The sequence below is a fragment of the Manacus candei genome, unplaced genomic scaffold (genome assembly GCF_025592945.1).
Source record: "Manacus candei isolate 608988 ecotype Guabito, Panama unplaced genomic scaffold, ASM2559294v1 h1tg000067l, whole genome shotgun sequence".
Taxonomy (NCBI): domain Eukaryota; kingdom Metazoa; phylum Chordata; class Aves; order Passeriformes; family Pipridae; genus Manacus; species Manacus candei.
In genome coordinates, this window is record NW_026138115.1 from 2,420,447 (window position 1) to 2,446,229 (window position 25,783).

Below are 25,783 nucleotides of genomic sequence, written 5' to 3' on the forward strand. Positions count from 1 at the left end.
AAACAGTCCATCTTCATTCACTACTTACCTTCCAACCTCTTCTACCAAGAAAATGCAATTTTAAAAACAATAGATCACTACACAAGCTTGACTTCATTCCAGAAAAAAATTATCTTGTACAGTGAAGATGGTAAAACTCCAGCAGAAAAATTCAAGTATACAAGTAGATAAATGAATGCTGTTCAGAGAATTTCTTTTCATGTTTGTTCAACTTTTGAGTGCTTTGTTTTATAATTTACAAATTCTATTAACTTAAAATTGTGAGGAAAGTGGGGGGGACGTTTTTTGGTTTGTTTTTTAAAGGAATCTGAAAATACTGAAATGGAAAAATATATTCATACTGATACTTAACTCACCAGAAAAGACCATTCAAGAGATAACACTATTTTTTCCTCTTTATATCTGGCAAACCAGTGTAAGGTGTTTCCTCTTTCCTACCTTGGCTTCTACTACACAGATCTACTTTTGTAAACAGCCTTGCTTTCTTGCTACAGCTGGTTCATTTCCCTTCTCCATTCTGCTTTGGTTACGAATGAAAATCTCTGCTAGCCAAGAAAAGTCTCAGTTTGAGCACCCAAAATTACAGCTAGTCCAATGGTAGCAATTTAGACCTAAAAGTTATAGTGTAAAAGAAATCTGCAGGGAATTTCCTGCCAGTAAGATAATGGGAGATTTGAGTATGTGTCACAGTGATTTTCTAAGACTTACAGTTTTATCATACGAGCAAACAAATACATTCTTGATTTTGTTCTTGCAAAATGTTGAACAGTTTAGGTTGATGTTTAAAGAGAACCAGCCTAAGGCAGATGCTTAGCACTGAATTTTTGATTTATCTAAATGGCTAAGGCAAGGCAAAGAAGGCATTAATAACAAGTAACAGTACCAGTTCATTGTAAGTCTCAAGATTCATCATTAAATTGTTACATAATGACACATAAACTATATAAGCACATAAAAAGAAGGACGATGAAAAATTAAGTAGTCTAAAAATACTTATATTCTGTTTCTCCATTTACAGGCAGCTAAATCACTGTGACTGTAATTATTATATATCAAAGGCACTAACCTTCACTTTGTCCCATTTTACCCTCCCCAGAATCTAGCAGCTGAATGCAAACATGTGCAAGAGAAAACAATGTGAAAGACTAATTAGAAGGTAATGCCATCTTAGAAACACTTATTATTGCGTACATCACATTTCTACACTGCTATTTTAGTGTTTCAAAATCTGTGTGCAGCAGTATCTTAAATATAGGCTGAATTTTACATGACTCCTTTGAACTCCCTTTGAAAATGTTCCCCGTAAGTTTGGTTTAACCTCTCGTCAACCACTTACATGCTCATCCTTCGGGACTGACTCTCCTTATTTCCACTGTTCTTTTGGTCAGCTGAGTTAAATAAGTTGCGAGAAGAAGAACTAGAAAGGAAGGCAGCATTCCCACTACTGCCAGTAGAATGAGTCCGGAATGAATCATCTGAAATAAAGAGTTGCAGCTTAGACAAAGAATTTTGGCTGAAAAAAAATAAACACAGAGTAAACAGAATGAGTTGTTTTTCCAGTGGCAATAGTGGCATATTTCCTATGGCACTAATCCAAAATTTTAAGGGAATGGCTTCAATTTAACATTTCTTCAAGTATTTTTATGATAAAAACAATAAATAATGAGAATACGTATTTTTAAAAAAAATATTAATACATTTAATGTATGAAAATAGTAGGATTTATTTGGCCAATCTTTAGCTGCTTAAAATGTAGCTATTTAATATAATTTAATTGTCCAGTGGCCATTAGTAGTGAACGGAAAGAAAGGTTCCTCTAGGAAGTCGTTCATTTCAGTCTTATCTTTAATCATCCAAACTCTTCAACATCTAGTGGAAAGAACTGTAAACAGCAATTTCTCTTTCTTAATTCAGTAGAAGTTATACATAATACTCCTTTTCCTTATGTAAAAAAGGTGGGAGAAAACTGCAAATCCAACCTTTTTATGGTATCCAAAATTCCAATTGGGTCATGACAAACTCATTTTATTTTTACTACTTTTAAATGCAACTTCAAGCAAATTTTTAAGAAAAAAAGAAGAGCCTGAAAAACAGACTAACTACACTAGCACTTAAATGTTCAAGTGTACTGCATATCTATATGCTGCTGTCTTTAGTAGAATGATGTTTTACAACATGCCTGTTTAATGGAGCTGACATATTCAACATCCACACAAAAAACTAAAGTAAAACAACATAATAACCTACTTACCACTAAAGGATAACATACAACTCTTTCCCATTCCTGATACTGAAGATGTATATCCTGTAGCAGAACTTTTACTTAAAAAGCAAACAAAACAAAACCAAATTGCTTATTTCAGAAAGTGCTCCTCTCACTTGTATCATACTGCTGTTTAATAATCTTGGAGGTTATTTCCGAGTTTGTATGAAAAAATTAAATGAGAAAGTTATGCTGAAATCTCTTCAGTAATGTACAAAATTAGATTTAGCAGTTCATATCAAAAATTATTTTTAATACATGAGAGAAGGTGACATATATTAACTTAAAAGGAATTCACAAAACTTTTTAGGCTTCAGCATGCCTTAGATGGTATTTCTTCCCTCAGTCAATCAATTAAAGAGAAAAGTGAAAATTTAGATCACAATTCAGTGAGCACATCATTACTTGCATAGATTCATGTGCATATAATTTCATAACAGCTGTCTATTAGTACACAGTTGCCTATGAGGTAAGCAATGAAGATAATAAAGATACTTAGGACACTTGTCTATGTTGCTGTATTTTGGATGAAGTGCTTGAGTACTGAAAGACTGGCTTCGAACCAACTTGGATTTTTTTTCTTCTTTGCCTAAAATTATAAAGAGCAAACATTTTTTAATATCAATATCATTGCATTTCCTCAATAATTAAGAACACTTTTAAATACAGTTTTCTGTCAACCCATGGTAGCTGAAGAAATGGATTTAAATACTTTAATAATGAAAAAAACCCAAACCTTGGGTCACTATTTATGTACTAAAGAATAAAAAAAGAACCTAAAAACCACAGAAAACACATTCACTTCTAGGAGTGGAATGTTTTCCTTTGTATAGTAGATGAAACTTTGGTCCACAGTTGTCAACAGTGGAGAGAGACCAAAGCATTCTAGGAGAGTTTTTAAAACAATTCTTACCTGCTGATGTACCAGAAGAGCTTCCAGAAACAGAGAGATTGATACTTTTTGCCAACACTGATGATGCTTTACTGTCTCTACCTACGAAAAAAGTCCAGTATAATTGCTTCTCTCTTAAAACGTAGATTTATATAAAAGAGAGGACATAACATATCACAGTCCTGGGGCAAACAGTAATAAATATCTAACCCAGGGCTACTAACACTTCAGAAATACCACAGAAGAGTATTTACATTACATGCCAAAATGAAAAATAACAGAGAATTTAAATTGTAATGCATTTTACTAATAAAGCCAAAATAATGTATATATTATTATATTATTATATATATATACTATTATATATAATATATAATGATGCTAGTTTTCATAAATAACTTTAGAAATATATAGAAGCAAATTTTATTGCCACTTTCCTAAACTCTATTTACGGTGTAAAGCGTCTCTTTTCTGTTCTTTTCTCTACTACCTTTGTAGAAGAGTAAGGCATGCACAAACAATATATACGCAAATAAATAAACTTACGCTTCTTTTCAAACATTTTATCATTAATATTTGTAGATCTTCCTTCAGTTTGCTGCTTCTCTTTTTCTAATTGTTCCTAAAAAATGAATAATTTTCTTAAATATTACTCAGGAAAAAGTAAATAAATTGTGTTTCAACAAGGGATTGCTTCCAAATCACTCAGATAATGGTTCATTTTTACTCTCTCCTACTAGTAGTACAACCCCTAGTGAATATCCAGAGAACCAATTAAACAATACAGGAAGAAATCAGGCAAAATAGCTCATAAAAATCACACTCTGAAAAAAGCTCAGAGTTGAAGTTCAAATCTATAACTTATTATTAAAATAATGCCTGGCCTTTGGGGTTTTTTATATTAAAAAAGATACAGAAATTGTCAGCTGGCAATGTAAAAATTTTCTGTTACACAAATACTCTGAAAATAGCACTGGCAATATTTTTAATTAAATGAAATACAATTCAATGAAAATGTTTTTCTCTAATGCTAAGGTGTGTCACATGCTCAAATATTATAAAGGTCTCAAATTAACATCTACAGTTTGTAAATCTTTATGCAAAACAAAATCAGCTATGTAAAATTGTTCATGGTCACGGAACTTTTTTGCCTTTCTGTAACATTAGGTAGCCTTAAAATATCTTCTATTTGGTGAACAGATATCACTCCAACTTCAAAAAATTATATAATATTAGCTTATTTTCTGTACCATCTTCATAAATAAAAACTGTTAAGTGAACCACATTTGTTCTACTCAATTTTTTTTCATGTCACTCTAATTACTACCCAAGTTAAAAAAAAAAGAAGAGGTAATTAATTACAGTCAAGGTTTCTGGAATATAGTTTCTACAAAGTCTACTAAAAGTAAGGAAACTTATTAACATATTCAGTATTAAAGCTTTAGCAGTCAGATACATTTAAGTGGGCTGAATGGCTCTTCATCTGTTCGGGATTGCAACATGTCCCAGTTTCCTGTGTACACCTCAGGTTCCCCAAAAGCATGTCTATCACAAACAATGCCTGAGGCCTTTGTGATACAGAAGGTTTGCCCCTATCAATGGACTATAACACAGGAATTCTAAAGTGTAGCTGTAGAAACAGTGTAAAAATTAATGTTATCATACAATACACAGTAACACAGAGCACACCAGAGGCTATTTTCTTCTGCCCCAAATGCCTTCACTATAAAAGCATTCATTGTATCCATTTGCTTGCTCGTGATAATGGGAGGAGGCAGGAAGGACATAAATCAGGTGTATTTATACTGAGCAAATCAGCTGTCCAAGAGAAGACCTGCAGGACCTACTGAAATCAAAGTGGACCACAAATGTAGGAAACAATTAAATTGTTTGGACAGTCTTGAATCTGTTCTGGTTCTCTATAGAGAAGTTCATATATTACAAGTCAAAGGAATCGTGTTAAGGAAATTCAGGATCTTCTAAATCCTATCAGCTTCTTAGCTTCTCCCACCTCGGGCTGGAGAGGAGGCAGCAGAACGGAAGACACAGAGGACTGCAGTAATCTAATCTTGGCTCTGGGAAAATGTAGTACGTGGTGAAGATGTAAGTTATGTGGTGAAGTGCCTACTGCAGCTTTTGTTTTTCTTCTTTTTCTGGCTAACAACAAAGCTTGTAACAGACTGAGCCTCCTTCAGCCTCCTTGGGACAAAAGAAGTTATGACATTAATTTCCTTGCCTAGGGAAGCTGTATGTGAATTCTGAGGTGTTCCAGTAATCAGTTTATTATGTTATGCGTGGTATTTTTCAAGAAACTCCAGTTTGCCTTTCTAATTGATAAGCAGAATTTAGCCAGTAAATAAAAGGATGTTAGAAAAGGATGTTATTTGTTACTTTGAAGGACTTAACCTTATTGTAAAGTGTAAAATGAAACCATACAGAGATTATGAAACTAACAGGTCTCTCCTTAATATCCCTTTCCCCTACCTTAAAATTATTGCTTCATTAATATTTAGCTACGATCTGTTAAAAAAATGACAGTGTACTGATAAAATATACCATTTCCAAAAGGAGATGCTCTTGTCTCTCTTTTTCTTGATCCAATAAATCATTTTCGTAAAATCTTTTCTGAAACTTCAAAATAAAATCAATAAAAATAAAAAATCACTACATGAAAATGGAAATTTAAAGTAGTCGGTAAGTATTAAAGTTAGTAAATACTTACAGCGTCTACAGAGATCTCCATTCTGTCCAATTCTAACACTGTCTATAAAGAAAATTAAAACAATATTTATTATTACTCAAGAGCATGCCATGCTTTTAAGGAAAAAACTGTCCTTTCTTCTTAAATACTTGAAGCCTATGCTTTTATTGTTGGGCTACAATGCAGTTAAAAACTGTCAGAGAGTATTCTCAGAGTCCTGCTGAGACTCAAAATGAATGAAATCATAGAATATCTACATGGAACTCAAAATACACTCAAGCACTGAAGCAAGAATGGCTAGAGCACAAGCTTAGGAACCTAGACTGAAAAAGAACAACTCAGGAATCTGTGAATAACTCAGAAGGCTCCATGCAGGTGTTCATCCAACCTCTGCTGCAGATTGGCCCTGTAAGGAAGCCACCTACTTTAGCTATTTCACTTCATGGTTTCTAAATTTGAATGTATGGGCATTCCTTAAAGATGCACTTTTTTTGAATATTCACATTACAAAGACATTTGTAACGTTTCAAAATTCTGCAATGCTTTATCTGTATATTGTATAACACAGACTAACAAGATATCACTATCTCAAAGACCCGATCAGTTTTACTAGGATCAACATTTAATCCTGTCTCTAGTCATCTGCTATTTTTTCATAAATGGTCATTGAGCCAAAATACTGAATCTCAGTTACTAGAAAATATAAGTAACCAAGCAATATAAGTAACCAAGGAAACATCAATGCTACTAAATTTCACAGAAGGCACTATACTACATCTTCTTTTTAATTGTTCAAAATTTTAATTGTTCAAAATTTCATCATAGACAGTGAAATTTTTTAATCTCCTGTTCTTACATTAAAAAAATCAACAAAGAGCATAACTTTAGTCATCCTAACTTTTAATGATTACCCTAAAGACAAAACACTGCTGAAAAAGAAAAAATGCTTACTCGTTTCACAATGGTCAAGACATCTTTGTCTTTCTCTTGACACAAAAGTTTCCTTATACATAATTCCAACTGCTGAAGTAAATGTTTATCAGTGGGAATCTTCAGAGTAGATTTAACTTTTGGCAACAAATAGCATAGCTTCATTCTACCAAAAAAAAAAAAAAAGGCAAATATTCTCTTTTTAATGCAGATGTTTAATAAACATTATTGATTTCTCAATGTATTGCATGCTTACACTTGACACAAAATAATTAAGGTAATAGCTCTTATTTTTCAGAAGTGATTGTTGCTTATGTGTTGTTTCCAGACATACTGTAACATTTTCAAAAACTTCGCCATAGACCAGGACTACAGTCCTCTATCTTGAAGTCCATAAACATGTCTTTGTTTTGTTTTTTTTTAATCTGGAAAAATAAGCAGACCTCTGGATTCCCTAAATTTCCTCTGGATTTCTACAGACCTAACTTAATCAGTTATCTAAATATCCTGCAAATCTGGTCCATTGTGACAAAGGAGTTGCAACAAAAATCATGTTACTGCAATTCCATACAACTGCAAGAATGAAGATGTATTGGAAAGATTAAAAGGATTTAACTATTTACTGGGTCCTAAGAAGAGACAGCCCTTCCTTCCACTACCTTATCTTTCTGTTTCTATCTAGAAGTTGCCTCTGCTTGTCCTGGCTCTGCTACTGACTGGACCTTTCATCAGCTCAGTCAGTCCAACACTCAACTGACTAACCTAACAGGAGACTAATTTACTTGAGGGAGAGGGTAGAAAAACTGAAGAGTTTTCTGATGGCTTAGTGAGTTTAATCAGCCTAGAAAAAGGCCCAAAAAGCAGTCCTCAAGGCAATGGAAGGGGTGGACACTGTGGGTAAGAAGCTGTAAGCTGCTCTACTGACTGAGGAAGCAATTTTAAATGCAGTAAATTCAGAGAGAAAAATTATTCATATAAAATAACAAAGAAGAGAAACTTCAAACTTAATATCTTGCTGCTCACAGACACTGTGGATACATTTTTATCACTAGAGTGCCCCTGCGAAGCTCAGCTTTGCCTGCTTTCAATCTGTATGGCATAAAGTACTTAGGTGAATTTAACTATGACTGTCTTGTACTGAGGACTGAAATTGTCCTCGGGGAACTCAACCCCCTAAGCTGGAAGATAGGAATGGGAAGCAGAATGAAATCCCCATAATCCAAAGGGAAATGGCCAGTGACCTGCTACACCACTTAGACACACACAAGTCCATGGGACCATTCGGAATCCACCTGAGAGTACTGAGGGAGCTGGTACAAGAAATATACGTGGCAGTATGCTCTGTTGTTCTTAGAGTCCACTGCCTTCTGATCAGAAACATTCCTGTGCCAGAGATGGTAACTTTGTGATTATAAACATTCAAAAAAAATTTCTCATATGAATTCATATTACCATTTTTATACCCTCCATTTTAACTTTCACCATTTGCCACTACACATTTACACCACACTGTAGAAAGTCAGAATAATATCTCCCTAAGTTTGTTTTAAAACCATCAGCTAACAACTATGTCTAACCTCTAAACTTCACTCCACTGAAGACAGTGCATTCCTTTTGTAAAAGGAGTTAGAGAACAATCCAGAAAATACTTATGAAAAAATGAATTTTAATGCCAGCTAAGGGACTGCAAGTTGGTTCAAGTTTCTATTAAATTTTAATATTGTATCAATAGAGCTTTTAATTAAAATATTTGTTAAAAGCACTAAGCTACTTCAGATTATATACAAATTTAGTTTATTGTTTTAATAACTTAATGACATGAGACATGAATGTTAAGCTATATGCAAAAATGGCTTAGTTTTTGGGATCCTGCTGAGTTGAGATGTGGTAGTTACTAAAAGAGTGTCTATTTAAACAGTTCACTCAGTAGTACACAGTATGCAGTGAAGCTTACTGAACACACACATGTATGTGCAAATTATGCTTATGTAAATCTGTGCATTATTATTAGATGAAGTAGATACACTTTTACATAAGGTAAAACCTGTTATAACTTGTTAAGCTCACACCACTGAAGGAATTCCTTGAGTGTTTCACTTTACATGTAGTGACAGTGAAATGCATGGAAAATAATGGAGACTGAATTATACTCTCCCCTACACCCATGAATCTTTTCATCTATCGCTGGCTCCTCTGCCTCATTGTTCCCTTCACTCCCAAACCCTAAGGCTTTTGATCAGTCCCCAAACACTCAGACTGACCTGCTTCTGTGGTTTTCTAACACCATTCCCATACTCCCCTACACCTTTAATACTGATCATCCTGAAGGCTCTTTACTTTTTTATTCAAGTCCCATTATTTAAAAAAGTCATAAAACCTCTAACAATATTTCTTAATATATTATTTAAAGCTTTTTTTCCTGTACACTGCTACATATTCTTCATACCTCACATTTGCCACTGGATCGTGTGTAAGTTCAAGCACAGGTAGAAAGAAGTATTTACAGAAGAATGATTTTGAAAACAGTTCCATAATGAATTCACAAGTATCTAAAAACCGAAGTCTGTTCCAATAACTTTTTCCTTGGCCCAGTTCTGAAAAATAAAAATCCACAGATATTATCTATCAAGTTTTCAATGTCAGATAGAAAACATTTCACAGGTTGACCTTTGACTTGAAGATAACAAAGATGCACATCAAAAGGCATAACTTCTCAGCCTATCTCAACTCTTCCTTTTAGTGAAAAACTAACATTCTGAATTCAATGACCATTTCTGTCAGTGAGCACTTGAAAAAGCAAAAATAGCAACTGAACTAGCTACTGTGTTGAACAAAGACCTGTATGCCTTTCAAACCATGTCACAGGTATATCAAAATTACTACTAGCATTAAGGAATGCTAATGGTAACTGTTAAAACTTCTAACCTATCTTTAAAACACATAGCATACACCAAAAAGTCAAGGTGACTAATTGATTAATACATTAATTTCTGAGATTTATTCAGCACTTCTTATGCTGAAGCCTCGAGACAATTTTATTTCTACAGAGGAATTCTTCTTTGTATGTTGCTGCACCTACAGCTTAGCAATTCTGGGTACAAGAAGTAGGTTGGAGGGATCTTAGCATATTATCAATTTCCTACACTGCCTCTTTCCCAATCCCTTTACATTAGCTTCAGATACAGTCCTCACACATGCACAGTACATTTTGCCTGGTGATAGTATGAGCAACTGAATGTCTTCCAAGTGTAATCCCTCCAATGATGGAAGAAAATTACACTGAATAAATATAACTCTAAATAGATCTGCAGTCAAAACTAACTTGCATCTCCAAGCAATCAAGGAAAAATTATCTTACGTTCAATCAGTTTCTGAATAACCTCATGTCTCTGTTCTTGTTTGCGATTGTAACGCAAATAAATGCAGAGAGTTCGAGCAGCTGCTTTTTGGACTGGCAGGACATTCTTGAAAGAAATAAAGGGAACACAATTAAACCTATTTGAAAGAATATGACTAAAAACATATAAAAATTCTAGAAGTAAAAGAAAAAAGCTAAAAAGTAGCCTAACTTTATAGATTTTGAAATAATTCTCATAATGTCAGGGGAATAAGGAAGTTTGGCCAATTCATGAGACACTTCTTTATTCCTTCTGCCCAAGTTGTATATTCAACTATTTCATAAGCAACTTAAAGTATTCCATGTTTACATGGCACCTTCTGTATTGCAGGTGTCAGAAAATAAAACAACAGTTTTATTTCTGAATTAACTCAGTAAAATTTCAGACTAGTAGCTCTAAATGACCATTTATTTTAGGAATACAGTGTTCTTTCATAAAGAACAAACTCAATGTAAAGAAATGTGTGGAATCAGGATAAAGAAGGCATATCTCAGAGGAAAAAGTCTGCATTTAACTAGAAAAGAACTGATAATGAACACAATGAAAGGAAAAAAGGCTTGGGTAGGAGGCAAACCATGACAAACTGTCAGTCCAAATTTTGCTCCTCAGATGGCGGGAAGTTTTCAGAGCAAATTCAGACTTTAATTAAAAAAACACAGCTTGATAAACCATACACAACAAAAAATAGTACTTTAAGATCAACATAACATATAAAGTACTACACATAGCAAATATCTGGTGGTCATTGCTCTAACTAGCATAAGCAAAAAACAATGAGAACGTGACAGGTGGGCTCACATTTGTCAAAATGATTGTCAACATTCTGTGAAGAAAACGGTAATAAATCTGATCACTTGATATGATATGAGGGAGACATGCATATTTTTGTAGTAACTTCTCATGTGTTCTCCATTTTAAAGAAGTCGCTGCTCTCTGTTCTGCTGTTGTTAATGCAGGAATCAAGTCAGGAATGGAGAGTAACTAGAAACAGAAATACAAACATTAATTTTACATTGTCTAGCTTTGTGTCATGTTACTATGCTTAAAAAGCACATCACAACAATTTAAGAAGGGAAGAGATTTTAAGGGGTCAATTAATTCTTCTGCTCAGACAGGATCAACTGTGACCATTTCCAGTAGATACTAGTCTAACTTGTTCTTAAAAAAAAGTAATGAAATTTAATGAAGGTTTAAGCAGTAAATTCCACTTTACTAGTCCAAAAGCTATTGCAGTACTTAACACATTTTCATCTCCAACCCCTTCTCCTGACAAAGTAAAACCAAACACTGTTCTCTTTGTAATACCCTTTTACAGATATGAAGACCCTTACACCAACTATCCTCAGTCTTCTCTTTCTCAAACCAAATTAAACCCATTTTTCTTCTATCCTCTTAATCTTTGAAGTTATTGTTTCACTTCCCTAGTTAATTTTAGTAGGAATTATACAGCTTTTCTCAGCAGGAGGCAAATAATTTATAGTAGCAAAGCTAAATTCTCTTTAGCACTAAGAAAAATGCAATAGATTGCCACACTTGACATTGCATTTGCTGTATGTCAGATGTATCTACAGTTGTAAACGTCTGACAAATTCAAATCTTAAACTACACTCCCAACTTCTGTTCATACAGAACAAGAAAATAAATTTATTCAGTTCTTGTACTGTTGCAATATCTGAATTTATCCATATGTTTAGGAAGTATGCTCAAAACAGCATCTTGAAGCAAGAAATTATCTTTTCCATCTAACAGGTGAGGAGCCATGGAATAAACCATCATCCAAAGCCATATGCGATTAAATTAGCAAAGTTGGGAGCTGAATACAGATCTCTTAAATCCTAATTCAATGCCTTTGCTTCAGGAAATAGATTTCCTTCTAGCAGAAGCTGTGTCTGAAAATGGCAACCATGGGCAGTTGACACATCAATATAAAAAGGATTTGAAATTCGGTGTTAGCTATCACTCCTTTAGCATGAAACCAAGTTTTGTTTTCACTGAACTGTTGTTAATCAGAAAAAAGAGCATGGATAAACTCTTCATTTTTATATTGAGTCTAATCTTTCAAAACCCTGGTTTTATTGTACAGTTTATAAAGTCACCAATCAGAAAAAAAAAAAAACCAACCAAAAAACAACAGAAGCTTCTTATTTCTCCAAAGCAGAAACTAATCATGAAAGCCATTTAATATCAAATGTGTCCAAACTTTGCTACTACCTTCATTTAGAAAGGAAATTAAAAAAAAAAACACCATGAGAATACCCACCTTGCTTTCTGATCCATTGTTTTCTCCTCTGTTAGCCATTAGTTCAAGGATTTCAGGAAGGTGACCTACTAGGGCATCTAACACCTATTTAAAGAAAGGCTGCATGAAAGAGGTCTGTAAATTAACCCGAATCCATTTTTAATTCTCACCACCGTATCCCTGCTGACATCTCTTATGTTACTGCTCTCTCATGTTGAGAAAAAAAAAAAAAAAAGGAGAAGCACTGGAGTTGCATTGATGAGGACTGAGATTTAAACCTGGTATTTTAATATAGTAAGTAATATAAGTACTACAGGTCTCAGTTTTGGTTTATGTGATCAGACAATGTTTTCTAAACTATCCACAGCATACAGTATTTTAAAATGAAGATTAATCCTTGACAAAGATCGATATTTCAGCAGCAAAGAGTCACAACAAACAAAAACATGCTTTTTTATGTTTGTCAGCTGCATCTTAAAAGTCATTTTTCCTGTGTTAAGAAAAAATGCAGTTGATAGAAAAAATAGAATACATAGCTTACATTAATAGACTAACCCTCCTTTCAAATGTTGTGAGACTTGAAGCTCGACTAGAAAAGTATGTAACTAAACATTCTTTGCAACAATTCATAACGGATATAAGATAAAGTTCAAAATATTTGATATTATTCATATAATAAACATTCAGGGATCAAAACAAGGAATTTTTCAAAATCACCAGCTGCTTCTAAGTCTCAACTTTCAGGTGTTCAACTTGAGAAATATTCTAATATGGGTCAGAATTTCGTAAATTGTAAGTAGATGTTCTATCAACAATTGTAATTTCCTTGAAAACATCTGACAAAAGATACTGAAAGGAAAAGGAGCACCTGAATACAGAACTCATTTTTCCATGCCATATGCAAAGATCCTCATAGAAAACAAAAAAGATCAAGTACTGGAGTAACTGGTAGAAGAGGAAATGGTGCTTTTTTTCTCAAACATAAATATTTTTCTTTTTTCAATCTAAAAAATCTCACTATGTTGACTGCAATATAGTTAAGTGATTCATTTATGCAGGTTGCCTTGGATCAAAACTCTTTCTGTAAATCTTGATCTTTGAACCACACACAACTTTCTTCATCTCCTTTTCTGCTGGAGAATGAAAATAAAACAAAGCAAAAACCTTGAATGCTATCACCTATTATTATAATATAGTATATTATAATATAGTATAATATAGTATCAAACCCAAAACTTTCCAGCATTTGCAAGGTAATAAATAATACAGCAATTAAAACTATTCAGAATTAATATTTTAAAAGCTAATAAATTCAGTGTGGGTCTACTAAATTCAAACACCTCCCTATTTTCCTCCTTTTTATTCACAGAAGGCTGTCATCTTTATACAGCATCTGTGAAACAAAAGTAAAAGCTGTTGATCATTTCAAATTGTTACTCTACTGTCTTACAGCAGAGTTATTAAACATGAAATAATCTGCCTCAATGTAACAAGGAAAAGGAAGTTCCAACAAAAATGTATTACCTCCAGTGACTCATCCTGTAAAAGCGTAACCAGTTCTTTATGTATTGTATACACATCAGAATTTAAAAGCTTAGCAACCTAAAAAATGACAGTAAGATAGCAAGGTGAAACATTCTTTAGTTTCATGGCAGAACAACACATATTTACTTTGCAGCAAGCATGAAGAAGGGATGCAGAAAAATTTGTTTAATATCAGCCTCCTAAAGTTGTGTGCTTTCCCACTGATCACATTAAAAATACACTTATACAAAGAATATGAGTCAAGAAACAGGTCTATTATCTAACTATGAAACATGCTTTTAGAATTAACTCTATTTCACATTTACCAGAAATGCTTAAGGTTGTACTGCAAGGCTAGAAAAATTCCTTATGGAATATTCAAATGTTGTACGTCATGCACCTCAGGAGAGCTAAAAGTCAACCTGCCATATAATTTACAAAAGATTAAATGTAAAAATTGGCTTAGCCTGGATTTAGGTTTCCTCAACCTTTCCTTCTGAAGTTTTTTTCAAAAACTCCTTACTTCTTTGGAGCTTTTGACTGTGACTCACAAGTCTCATGTAAATTTCTAAAAAACACTAACAGTCCATCTCCACACTGTTAAAAAGGTTTTATAGCAAACATGAGACAAACTTGAGAAATGAGATTTTTTTGCCGTAAGGAATATTTAGACGATGTTTTTTAATTTTGTTTATTTACATAAGCCAAGTGAAAATAAAAGTTTACTTCCAATCAAGATACAGCTTTAAGGAAATGGCTACAGTGACTTTATTTTTTTTAAAAAATAACCCACCTAGCAGTGAATGCCATAAACTACTCATTTTTGGCTGTCACGTGGTTGCCTAGTTATGCTGTTAAAATTAAATCAACGAGAACTAAACGTACATTCAGACCACAGTATAATTTTGCAGGTTTTTTTAAATGAGCTAAAATACTTTGCTTATATTCAGGCAGTACTTTAACAGTGTTATACATCTAACATAAAATATTATGTAGAATTAGATGTTAATTTTACAATTGCAACAATTATGTTGGATTATCATTCATTAAAAGAAGGCATCAACAGGTAACGAGAACTGGAAATCCATCCATTCTTACAGTGGTGGAAATAAAGCCATTTGTGCCTCTACTAGTTTCTTAAATGTTTTCTGCAAACTGCTTGATTTACCAATTTCCCCAGCAACAAAATGGGATAAAAGCCAAGCTCAAGTACTGAAACACAAGGATTCTCAGTACAAGACTTTGAAAACCTTGAAGATCTCCCTGTATGGGTTTCTATATTCAGGCAATAGTATCTTAATTTCTGGAATTCACTCCATATAGCTAATATCACCTATGCATTTGTACATTTTTTAACTTTTATGAAAATAACTGAGTAGAATTTACATAAACTGAATGGAATTATAAGAGCATATATGCTTTTACATCTGCAAAAATTTCCAAGTAGTTTCATATTAAATTGAGCATTTAACTTAAATATCCCTCATAGAAAACCAGCATACACCAGTAAACTGTAAGCTTAAAGAAGAAAACAAAATAAAATAAAAACACCAAAGTAGTAACAAAGAACCACTGTGGACTTACTTCAAAGAAGCTTATGGCCATAGTATATCTGACAGGAACTTCAGGGTCATGACAAAGGCAGAAGAATATAGAATATAGTTCTAAATGGAAGTTCTTTGGATCCACAAAAACAATCATGGCCTGTGGAAAGATAATGTCCTTTATTAACTATACAGCTGAAGGACTACACTACCAGAGATTATCAGATGAACTTGAGAGAAAACAGGTTGTTATTTTAAGTAGTAAGTGTGGAGTTTTTGATGGCCTTGTTAAAACACAGGCATCAGACAAAATCTGGAGTTGAAAACTAAACTGAATTTATATTATCTTCCAGACATGCTGCAGCCTTTTTTCTTACAACATAGACTAAAACCGTGAGATATAAAATCTTAGTTTTATAAATATTGTTAATGTTTCTGTACACTAGTGAAAGCTGCAACTGGTTACTTCAAAAACACAGAACATTTTAGCAAGCAACAAAGCAAGAATGTGAATTGCAACATGATTGTGTGTGTATATACCTTGGTTTTGCTCAAATAAGCACAGACTGCTTGTCTTTAAAAGGTGGAATAAAAATAGCTGTCTACTGGCTCTTGGTGCAAGCATATTTTATTTGAATACAAATGCAGAATGTCAAAACACAAAACAGATTTACAGAAACATGACTGGTATATTTAAAGACCTCACATAAAATTGAAAACACTTCCTGTACTCAGGCAGGAACATGACTAAAACATGAATCTAACCATTCAGATTCAATCTTCAACTCTCTGGAATGACAAGACACACAGTGAACACAAAACTGTAGCTTTGGGTCGTTTGAAACTGGGGACTGTTTCACAGCCATTTTCTTGAAGCCTTTGTGCTCAGAGTTTGGAGAAAATGTGTAGGAAACAACAAGAAAAAGTAACCTCTTAGAACAGCATTTGCTCAGTCAAAACTTGCCAATAACTTTCTGAGGCATTGCAAAGAGTAATCTTTCCAGGTAACTGTTTTGGACAAACTTATTAACTTGAACTGTGTAGGAGAGAGCTAGAGTCTAGATAGCAATGAACAATTCGAGAATAACTTCTCTATCACTCATGCAGTCCTATTTAGTAAACTATATGCATGACACAAGTTATTTACCCTTAACTTAATGTTACTTACTGGGAAATTGTAAGCACAGTTCTTCCTCACTGAAATATACTTCTTTTCCTGTTCCAGAGTTTGAAGTTGTAGTTGATTATCATTGTGTCCATTCTCCTGCTGTAAACCCAGTGTGGAAAGTTTCTTATAAAATTCCAAAAACCGTAAGTGCTGTTCAGGAGTAAAAATGCCTCAAAAAAACAAAACAAAATGAAACAAAACAAAACAAAACAACAAACTTTCCTCATTACAAATGCTATTAATAATGTCCCCAAAACAAATCTCATTTAAAAATCTATCAAATATGTCAATTTTATCCCTTCTCCCACCATCTTGAGCCTAGCAGAGTATGATCAGTACACAAAGTACTCAGAACAAACTGGAATGCAACTATCAAGAAAAATGAAAAAATTACAAGTGCATTAGTAACAAGAGACTAATCAAGGACAGGCTCAATTTTCTGCTCAAGAGAGAGAAGAAAGCTATCAGTGATTGGTACCAAGAAGGCTGAAATGCTTAAAGCTTTTATTTTCTTTCTGAAATTTCACCAGTACCATCAATCTCCGTACAATTAATAACTGTGACAAAGATTCAAGATTTAAGTAGAGAAGGAACAGATCAGTGAATCCTTAAATATGAAAGATTTTCAAAATGTGCAGAGTCAGATGGGCTTCCTTCCAGCATTCACAAGTATTTAAGTACAGGCTGCTGAAAACTTAAATACGTCAAGTAACAGAACAGAAAAGGGCTGAAGTAGTACTGACATTTAATAGCTGGAGAGGGGAAGGACAAGCCATATCATTACAGATAAGCAGGTTACTTTCAATTTTTGAAAAAATTGAAAACACACACAAAAAAATTTGAAAAATCTACTTCTAAATACCAAAAAGAAAACGAAAAACCAGCAGTAGCCAACATGGCAAAAGGCAAATTTGGAAAAAGACAGCAAAGATCATGTTTTTCACAAGCAAAATAAGGGAATGGGAAGAAAAGATTAAGAACTACAAAGGCGCTCCAAAACTGCTTGGAAAAACAACTAAGAGAAAGTTACCCATAGATCACTGACAATATAGGCAACTGTATAAAGGTCTACCTAGTTCTGGTAGGTATTTCTGTTTATTTTTTGGATGTTGGGCTTATTCTGTATCTTGATAACAGTAACCAAGGACCGAGACCGCTTATTCTTCAGAACACAGAGTTTAAAAAGATCTTCAGGAACTGGACATAGGCCCTTATATAATTTCATTAGGACAGCAGTAAGGTACCACGTTTAGCCTGATCTGCATCACCTGCATAGGGCCAGGAAAGAGAAAGACTAACTAGCTGTTAGATTTATTAAAAAAACAAAAAAGGCAGTTTTTCATACTGAAAAATGTAAACAGCAATGCATCTTGCAAGATACATGAAGTAACCCTTTCACTTTGTTCAGCTGTCCCAAGGCATAACACTTCAAGAAAAACACAAACTTGCCAGACAGAGTTCAGAGGTGAAGAGAGATAGCAATTAAAGTCATTTAACCTACAGAAAAGAAGACTGGAAAGACATGATAAATACAGGATGAACTGTCCTAACTCTCTGTTTCTGGAAATAACAGTTTGACACTGTGGAACAGCCATTTCAAGTAATTTGTAGTGAAGCAATGGTCACTTTTGATCATGAATGATTATTTCAAATACTGTAAGAAAGATCAAAGGTTTTAAAGAGTCTAAGGGGAAATTATAATGTAAACCTATGATTATAATGTAAACCTATGATTCTCTGCTGTCCCCCCACATGTAAAATACGGTGGGCAGAATTATCAAGGAAAGATCTGTTGTGCTCAAGTGAAAATTTGAGCGTAAATTATGGGCACAAAAATTATGGGTGCAGATTTAGCCTCAGCTGCAGCTGGGAAATCCATATGCCATTAGGTCTCCTTTCTCCTCTGAAGTTCCTTATGGGCCACAGTCTGTACCGTGTTTTAAAAAGGAGATCAAGTGCACACACAAAATTAACATCATACGGTTTTCAAATGTCTCTATTTTCAAAAATTCAGTCATCCAAATCATAAGCTCCAGAACACCCAAATAAATCAGTCAAACCAGTAAACATAAACCACCATGTTTCCATCTCTGATCGTATGTAAAGAAAACAAAAACAACAACAAACAATAAGCAGATGATCACCCAAAGAGGAAATTTCCGAAATCTGGTATTTATGCAACATATGATGTCAAACTTTTACTTCCACATTTCCTTTACTAACTGCCATTTCACTGGATACACTCAAATCTGTATATTTTTCAAGGGGTTTAAATTCTCCAATATTCCCCCATTTTCAAGGTTTTTTAAAAAGAAATTAAATCATACCATATAATCCATTACACAGTTTCCCTAAATGGAAAGATAAAGAAACTAGGATAGATTCATCTGCTTTGAAGGATTTTTCACAGAATGATTTCACTAATGGGAGAACAGTTTGACTCCTGTCATCTGAAAAATAAAAGAAATTTTCAAAGTTATCCATTTGTCAACACTTATAAGTTCAGAGATGAACTTATGTAATTAGTTAAGAAATTTATGCATTTTCACTTATTTAAATAAAATAATTGCATTAAAATGTTCAAGTTTTAAAGGGATTAGGATTTTCTAATGCTATATCAATAACAAAATTCATCAAATAATTATGGCTGAACAAAGTAGAAGAAATATTTTGATATTGTGGGAAAGAAACCCTTGGACATAATTTTGGGTCATCTACTTTCAAAAATGTTCATTTTCTAGTTCAGCCACGAAAACAAAAACCACACAACCCAAATTTCTAGAAACACATTCCTTAAAAACCTGTAAATAACCCCTGATTGCTTTCTCTAAGCTTTTTACAATAGCTTAGAGCAGTAGTTAGAGTAATCAGGGGTGGGCGAGGAGGAGAGAAGACTGAGAAGTGTGAAGAGAAGCACAAACTTGACAGCATCAACCCAGAGGCTCAATTATTTGAAAATAAGCCTACTATTATACTTACTGATATAAACACTAACTGCAAAAAGTCCATTTATGGTATTCTCCCCAAAACTATCTTATTTTTTCTTTATCTACTACTTCATATGGCTTAAAATGCAACAACGTATTGTAGTAATTCATACCAACTTCCCACACAGTAAATATTTTTTGAGCTAACATTTTGTATTGTGTATTGATAGTATTAAATTAATTAAATTAATTAAATACAAGGAACCTAATATTCCTGTAATTTATGCAGTAATTTTACTCATTCCATTTAGCCACATTACATTAGAAACTTAGAATACAATAACTGATTTTATTAACAACTAGTTCACCTCCCTTAAAATTTTCTATGTATAAAGCACGGCAAGACATGAAATATAAGGAAATATAAAGGATAAAACAATAAAAAAATCGAATTAGAAATGTCTGAAAAACACAGACAGAACAATACAATTATAAGATGCACTAAGCACTAAGAACTTGGCTAGTGAGCCTAAATTAAATTCTTACCTGCATCAAACATATCAAGTAGATTCACTAATGTCTCAAAAGCTGCGAGGCGCACACTGCTGCCCTCATCTCTTGCCAGTTCTACTAATTCAGGAAGCACCACAGTTTTTGTTAGTTCTGTCCTGCAACGTGAGGCAAGGAGTCAAAAGAAAACTTACAGTAAAATAATATTCTACAGCAAAACAGAATTCTTTCTTGAAATACTCATTTAGCTATTTTTTGGAGAGTCAAGAAGAAAAAATTGACAAAGCTCTAAGGAAAAGAAAATTATACAAAAACCTCCAGTCAATCTCAGGACTTTTTTCTTTGCCAGCCAAAGAAACCTGTAAATTTAACATGCAAAACTTTATCACTAAAAAAGCATTCAAATTAGCTCAAAATAAATGAGAGAAAATGTAGTCTGAAAAAAAAATCAAAGGAGCACAGGTACTTCACTAAGAAAACTCTCCTGACCAAATATGCTCAATATGATGGTCTAAAGCCAAAAATTACTAAGTATAAGCCATGTTGGACTGAAGTGTCTGGAAATCTTATACTTCAAAGATGAGAAAGAGTTCTGCTTGCCTTTTTTTACCTTGGTAATTACTGGTATTGCCTCTGTGTGTGATAGTCCTGTGAACTGGAATCAGTGAAGTGGCAGCAGATTGTTGTATTAGGGACTGTCTTAGAAATCAAAATTTAATCAGAGAGGTCAGGGAGGAGAAGTGAAATATTCTTGACACAGAAAAATTTGTTCTTGGCATTAAGAAGATGAAAAGAGATTTGCTTCTTGGAGCAAAAGTATAGCTTCTGTAAAAGCTACTAAGCAGCATAATTTTCCATGTCCCAGCGTATAACTGATTCTTGGTTGCTCTAAGAGACTAGAAAAATTTTTTCTAGTATAGCCCTACTACCAAGAACTAGGAAGACATATCCACTGTTTTCACTGGGCTTTTTTCTGTCATGCTCATTTTTTTATTTATGGTAGTCAAGTTCCAGTGTTTGTCTGCATTTGAGTTAAGAAGGCCACCTTGTCCTGCTCTCACAGACAAGCTCTTGGTCTGCTTGTCAATTAGTGAAAGGACTTGAAGCACGACACCTCAAGAATGGGACCTCAGCAACTTTTAATAGCAAGGGATCTGGCTCTCAACATTTGTACTGCCCAAGACATAAAACTACAGGGAAACACTCTGATAAAGTTACGCTGCACGAGCATTAACCAAGATGACAAAAATGAAACTACATACGACACTTTGAGCAACCGAGTACATAGAGTTTAGACCATCATTTCGATCTTTCAATCACAGTTTTCAATACTGAACTGATTACAACTCCAGGATGCTGAAATAAAAATGCCCAAAACATCCCTTCCAATCCGACTAAAGAAGTAACAGCTGTCCCTTTTGTAAATCAATAGGAACAATAACACTTTCAAATGTTTATAATCATCACCGAAGTGATTTGCACCTTACAGAGTTTATTACTATTACAAGCAAATCAAGCGGTAGCTTAACAGTATTCTTCGAAACAAATGATTAAAACGTTCAAATAAAATTACAATAAAATGATGTATCATTTAGTGGTAATATCACTAACTAGTAAAAATAATTGGGACTGTTGTCACATTATACCTTCAACATTTACCTAAACAATACTAATTTCTGTTTAGTTAATTGTCTTTATTTACCTACTACTTATTCAGCCTCCACATGAAACACTGAAATAGCTTTCATACTGAAAATACTGAATGTTCACAATTTCTTCTGAGACTAAAGCATCTAAAGCACTGGGACGGGATCAGACAAAAACCTCAGAGAGAGAACAGTCTATACATCCATGGTAAAAATAAAAGCTGGTGAAGAAAGAATCAAATTAAAATACACAGGACCAACCACTAATTGATAACAAAGTATTTGCCCCTATCAAACCCACCACTTTAAGACTGGCTAAAACAGAGGTTAACTGAGAAAGTTAGAGGAACCTGTGGAAACGGAGACAGTATCTCAAAAAAGACACCAAAAAAATCTCATGGGATTGAGGAAGAACAAATGAGAAAAGAGGAACAAAGGTGACTGACAGAGACAAAAATATACAGCCTAAGAATGGTCATGGCAGAAAAGGGTATGACAACATCCTAAATCAAAACCCAGAAATAGGGGGGAGAAGAGGAAGAAATTTTTTAAAAATTGCAAATATGTTTCTGTGGATTTCCATTTTGGTGGTATCAAAAATCCTCAAACTAATATGACAGGTAGAACCATCTTGCCCTTCGAAACTCAGTAGTTATGGAATAAAAACACCAGGCTACTCCCAGAAAATAAACAGAACCCTCTCTTTCTCCGATCTTTAATCTCTCATTAAACAGAATTTTGTGATATATAAAGATACATGAGACCCATGAATACGGTAAAAAGAAATGCAAGTTCAAATTATTCAGTAATTCAGTTTAGTAAAATGCATGTTAAATTTCTTGTTTTACAAATATCAACAATATTGACAAATATTATCTTTCTTTTCTGTAATCACGAGTTCTTTTATATTCAAAGCCATTCAACATGGCAAATGTTAGAATGATTTAACATGCTAACCTACATTTTGATACAAAAGAGAATACATACAAAAACAAATGAGCAGCTTTACTGAGATGAGTCATAACATCCTCTGAACTTCTGCAGGACAAGGACCTTGCAGAAGAGGTGCCTAATGCATATATATAAGATTATTTTGTATACAATAAAACCAAGTTTTTCTAGGAATCTAGAAATTACTAACCTGCATGACCTTACTAAAACAAAGTCAAATTAAGCACATGACAGCAAAGCTTAGTTCTTGCCGTGAATTCCCTATAACTGAGTAAGCTAAAACAGTCCGAATAGACACTTTTCCAGTAGTCCATGGCTGAAAAGTAAATCATATTGCTTCAGGAATTTCTGGTGTTTTGTTTTGTTTTTTTTTTTCTGGTGGGTTTTTTTTAATAACTCAGAATCTAAGTCACAATGTAGTTCTCCATCAAAAAAAAATCATTCCACAGCCACAGAAAGGCATCCTTTTCGCAAACACCTGTACTAACAGACCGAAGTACATACATACCATATCTTTCAAATTACAGTTCAGTTTCATCCTCATCCTTGAACTTTCTCATGTATTTACAATTTTAATAAACAGAGGGACAACTAAAGGTCTAATCTAGGCCTGCTGTCTAACACAGGGTAGGGAACCTTCTTGATAACTTCTTCAAGTCTGTGCAAGAAGTTACTGCTTTTTTTACTCCCTGACACAGTAACAGGTGTACAGACCTCTAATTTTTAAATATTTTTTCACTCAGAGACCAATTCCGTGTGGGTAGTTAACATGTTCATTATTACCATAACATGTTCTTTATTAAAATAAAAGTTCCAGACTTTTTCCATTCCTATATGTGAATATTGAAGGTCTTTAAGCTTAGAGTAAAAGTTGATACTGAACTGAAATTTGCTTACAAAACCAATTTAGCATCTTTTCTCAAAAAACTGCACAGTAATTATTAGAAACTGCTAATACTTGCCATAATCCTCTTCCATTTTTAAATAAGCCCAATACCATCAATGGATAACTGAGATGATTTCAAGAAGCTATAGATGAAGTCATTATTTACAAAAAACTGTCAGTTCTATGGTTCAGCAGTTTTACTATAAAAGAGGAAGTAAAATCTAAAAGTGGAAAACAGCCAACTGCCAACAGCCAATTCCTAAGAACACATCTGTACACTTCAAATTCATTACTGAGGATGCATGAATTCAGCAATTTTAAAAGGAGATTTAGGTTACCATTAAACATTTTAGAGAAAGATTTTGCATTTAGTCTCAGTTTGGCAAATTGTACTCACCCTATTCCTCGAGCTATATGTTCCAGTTGCCGACACATGCAAGTTCTAACTTCATATTCCACATCCTGGCACAGTGATTTCACCAATGGAAGAACCTCTCTTTTAATACTAAAAATGTGAACATCTTTTATTAATATAGAACAAGAATGGGTAAAATCCACTCAGCAGTACTCAGATTTTATACATTACTTGTAATGGTAATTTTTAAAAAACTAATTTATCACACATGGTAAATTGTTTTTCTGAGAATTTGCAATTATAAAAGAATACTGTACATTGGACACTAATATATGCTATAAAGAAACAGGAAAAGGACTATTTACTGTCATTATCATTTTCTCATATTTCATCTACTACTTTTTTCTAAACTACAAAAACAGTCAATAGGCTTAGAGATGCCGTCCTCATTTAATAACCATCTTCAGTATAATTTTGAACAGCCACTGAAAGAATATAAGGAATTACATCAACAAAGTGCAAATCCCAATTAAGTGCCTGTAATACCTCATCTTTGGTATGCAGGTATCACCAAAGAGGTAATTGAGAAGAAAGGAGAAAAAGAATTTAAGATTAAAAGCTCGAGTACTGCAATACCTTCATGCAAGCAGATCAATTATTCATGTTAAATCAGTGGCAGATATAAAATAACAATTTTGATTTCTATTTAAGTAAAAACACATACTACAACTTGGCAGTACCAGTCATTGTGTTTCCTCTCATTGCCCAAGATGCTGTCATGAGTATTTTTAAAATATCTCTGTATAAATTCTTATGTTGTTGCGAAACTCAAGAGAAATAATAGTCACAGACAAGCAAATTTTCAAGCCAGCCTGCACATCCTCCACTCATTCCAGTCAAAATTAATTTACTTCTTACAAAAAAATTTGGCCTCAAATTTCAAAAACTGTACAAATTCTTCCAAGTTTGGCATTTTAGAATACTCTGAAGTAAGGGCTACTTACAAAAAAATAAAAAAATTGTAATTAGCTGTTGAAACTCTGGAACAGAGGGTAGAAAAACTAATGTTATATGATAAGGTCAGGACTTTCTCAATACTCTATGAAATAACCTGGGATTAACATGAAATACAAATAAAAAGTTTTTAATTACAGTATAAATTTTACAAGGAAAAATTGTGCTATTCTGAAGAAGAATGTGAAAATATGCTTATATATTGTCTACTCCTGAGGACAGGTATGTCTCCTGGGCCTGTACCAAGAGCCCTCCTGCAAGGGGAACAAGAGTGTGTCATGAATCTTAGTCTGCCACACTGTAAACCTGGGGACTGACGTCTCTTTTCAGCCCTCTGAACTGCACTCAGAGCTCTCTACCAGATGAACAATATGTCCCAGAAAATTTTCAGCCATCTTCTTAACATGTAGCTGAAGTGCAGAAAAGGAGTTATTATCTATTCACTGAAATGAGGGGTTTCCTACTTCTGAATAGCAAGGAATCATATTAAAGAAACACAACAAAAGACAGTGTGACTATTACAGCTACTACTTAATACTCCTATATTCTCACATAAGATTCCAAGTTATCTGCAAAGTTACTTATTTTCATGAGAATGTAACTTCAAATAAATAAATGTGACTGCTATTCTGACAGAATTCTATAAATTTGGAATAAAAAGATTTTGAAGACTTTGGTAACATTGTCAAAAAACGCTACTCTAGCATGCTCATTAACATTTGCATGTCCAACAAATGTAGTGTAAATAGCAAATGAAAATGTAGATAGTTTCCTTTCGGCTGCTTCTAGTTCTTTTTTATTGAACAAAAAAAACATAATCTAAAGAAATTTAGTC

At 33.6% G+C, this 25,783-nt stretch overlaps 1 protein-coding gene across 6 annotated transcripts in view; it reads right to left on the minus strand.

Moving 5' to 3' along the window:
* Positions 1 to 25,783, minus strand: part of PPP4R4 (protein phosphatase 4 regulatory subunit 4) — a 67,107-nt gene that overhangs the window by 4,927 nt on the left and 36,397 nt on the right. For 3 of the 6 annotated variants that reach the window (XM_051806605.1, XM_051806609.1, XM_051806610.1), the window contains 18 exons: positions 23,977 to 24,084; positions 20,133 to 20,254; positions 18,987 to 19,109; positions 16,660 to 16,829; positions 15,532 to 15,651; positions 13,948 to 14,025; positions 12,445 to 12,528; positions 10,983 to 11,165; positions 10,145 to 10,250; positions 9,233 to 9,380; positions 6,808 to 6,952; positions 5,878 to 5,919; positions 5,712 to 5,786; positions 3,702 to 3,777; positions 3,177 to 3,257; positions 2,759 to 2,852; positions 2,252 to 2,322; positions 1,337 to 1,513 (listed from right to left, as the gene is read on the minus strand). In XM_051806605.1, coding sequence (XP_051662565.1) covers positions 1,341 to 1,513; positions 2,252 to 2,322; positions 2,759 to 2,852; positions 3,177 to 3,257; positions 3,702 to 3,777; positions 5,712 to 5,786; positions 5,878 to 5,919; positions 6,808 to 6,952; positions 9,233 to 9,380; positions 10,145 to 10,250; positions 10,983 to 11,165; positions 12,445 to 12,528; positions 13,948 to 14,025; positions 15,532 to 15,651; positions 16,660 to 16,829; positions 18,987 to 19,109; positions 20,133 to 20,254; positions 23,977 to 24,084 — 1,999 coding nt within the window. In that variant the 3' untranslated portion in view covers positions 1,337 to 1,340. Of the gene's footprint in view, positions 1 to 1,336; positions 1,514 to 2,251; positions 2,323 to 2,758; positions 2,853 to 3,176; positions 3,258 to 3,701; positions 3,778 to 5,711; positions 5,787 to 5,877; positions 5,920 to 6,807; positions 6,953 to 9,232; positions 9,381 to 10,144; positions 10,251 to 10,982; positions 11,166 to 12,444; positions 12,529 to 13,947; positions 14,026 to 15,531; positions 15,652 to 16,659; positions 16,830 to 18,986; positions 19,110 to 20,132; positions 20,255 to 23,976; positions 24,085 to 25,783 lie in introns of those variants that run through there. The other 3 variants (XM_051806606.1, XM_051806608.1, XM_051806607.1) reach the window with 3 other exon arrangements.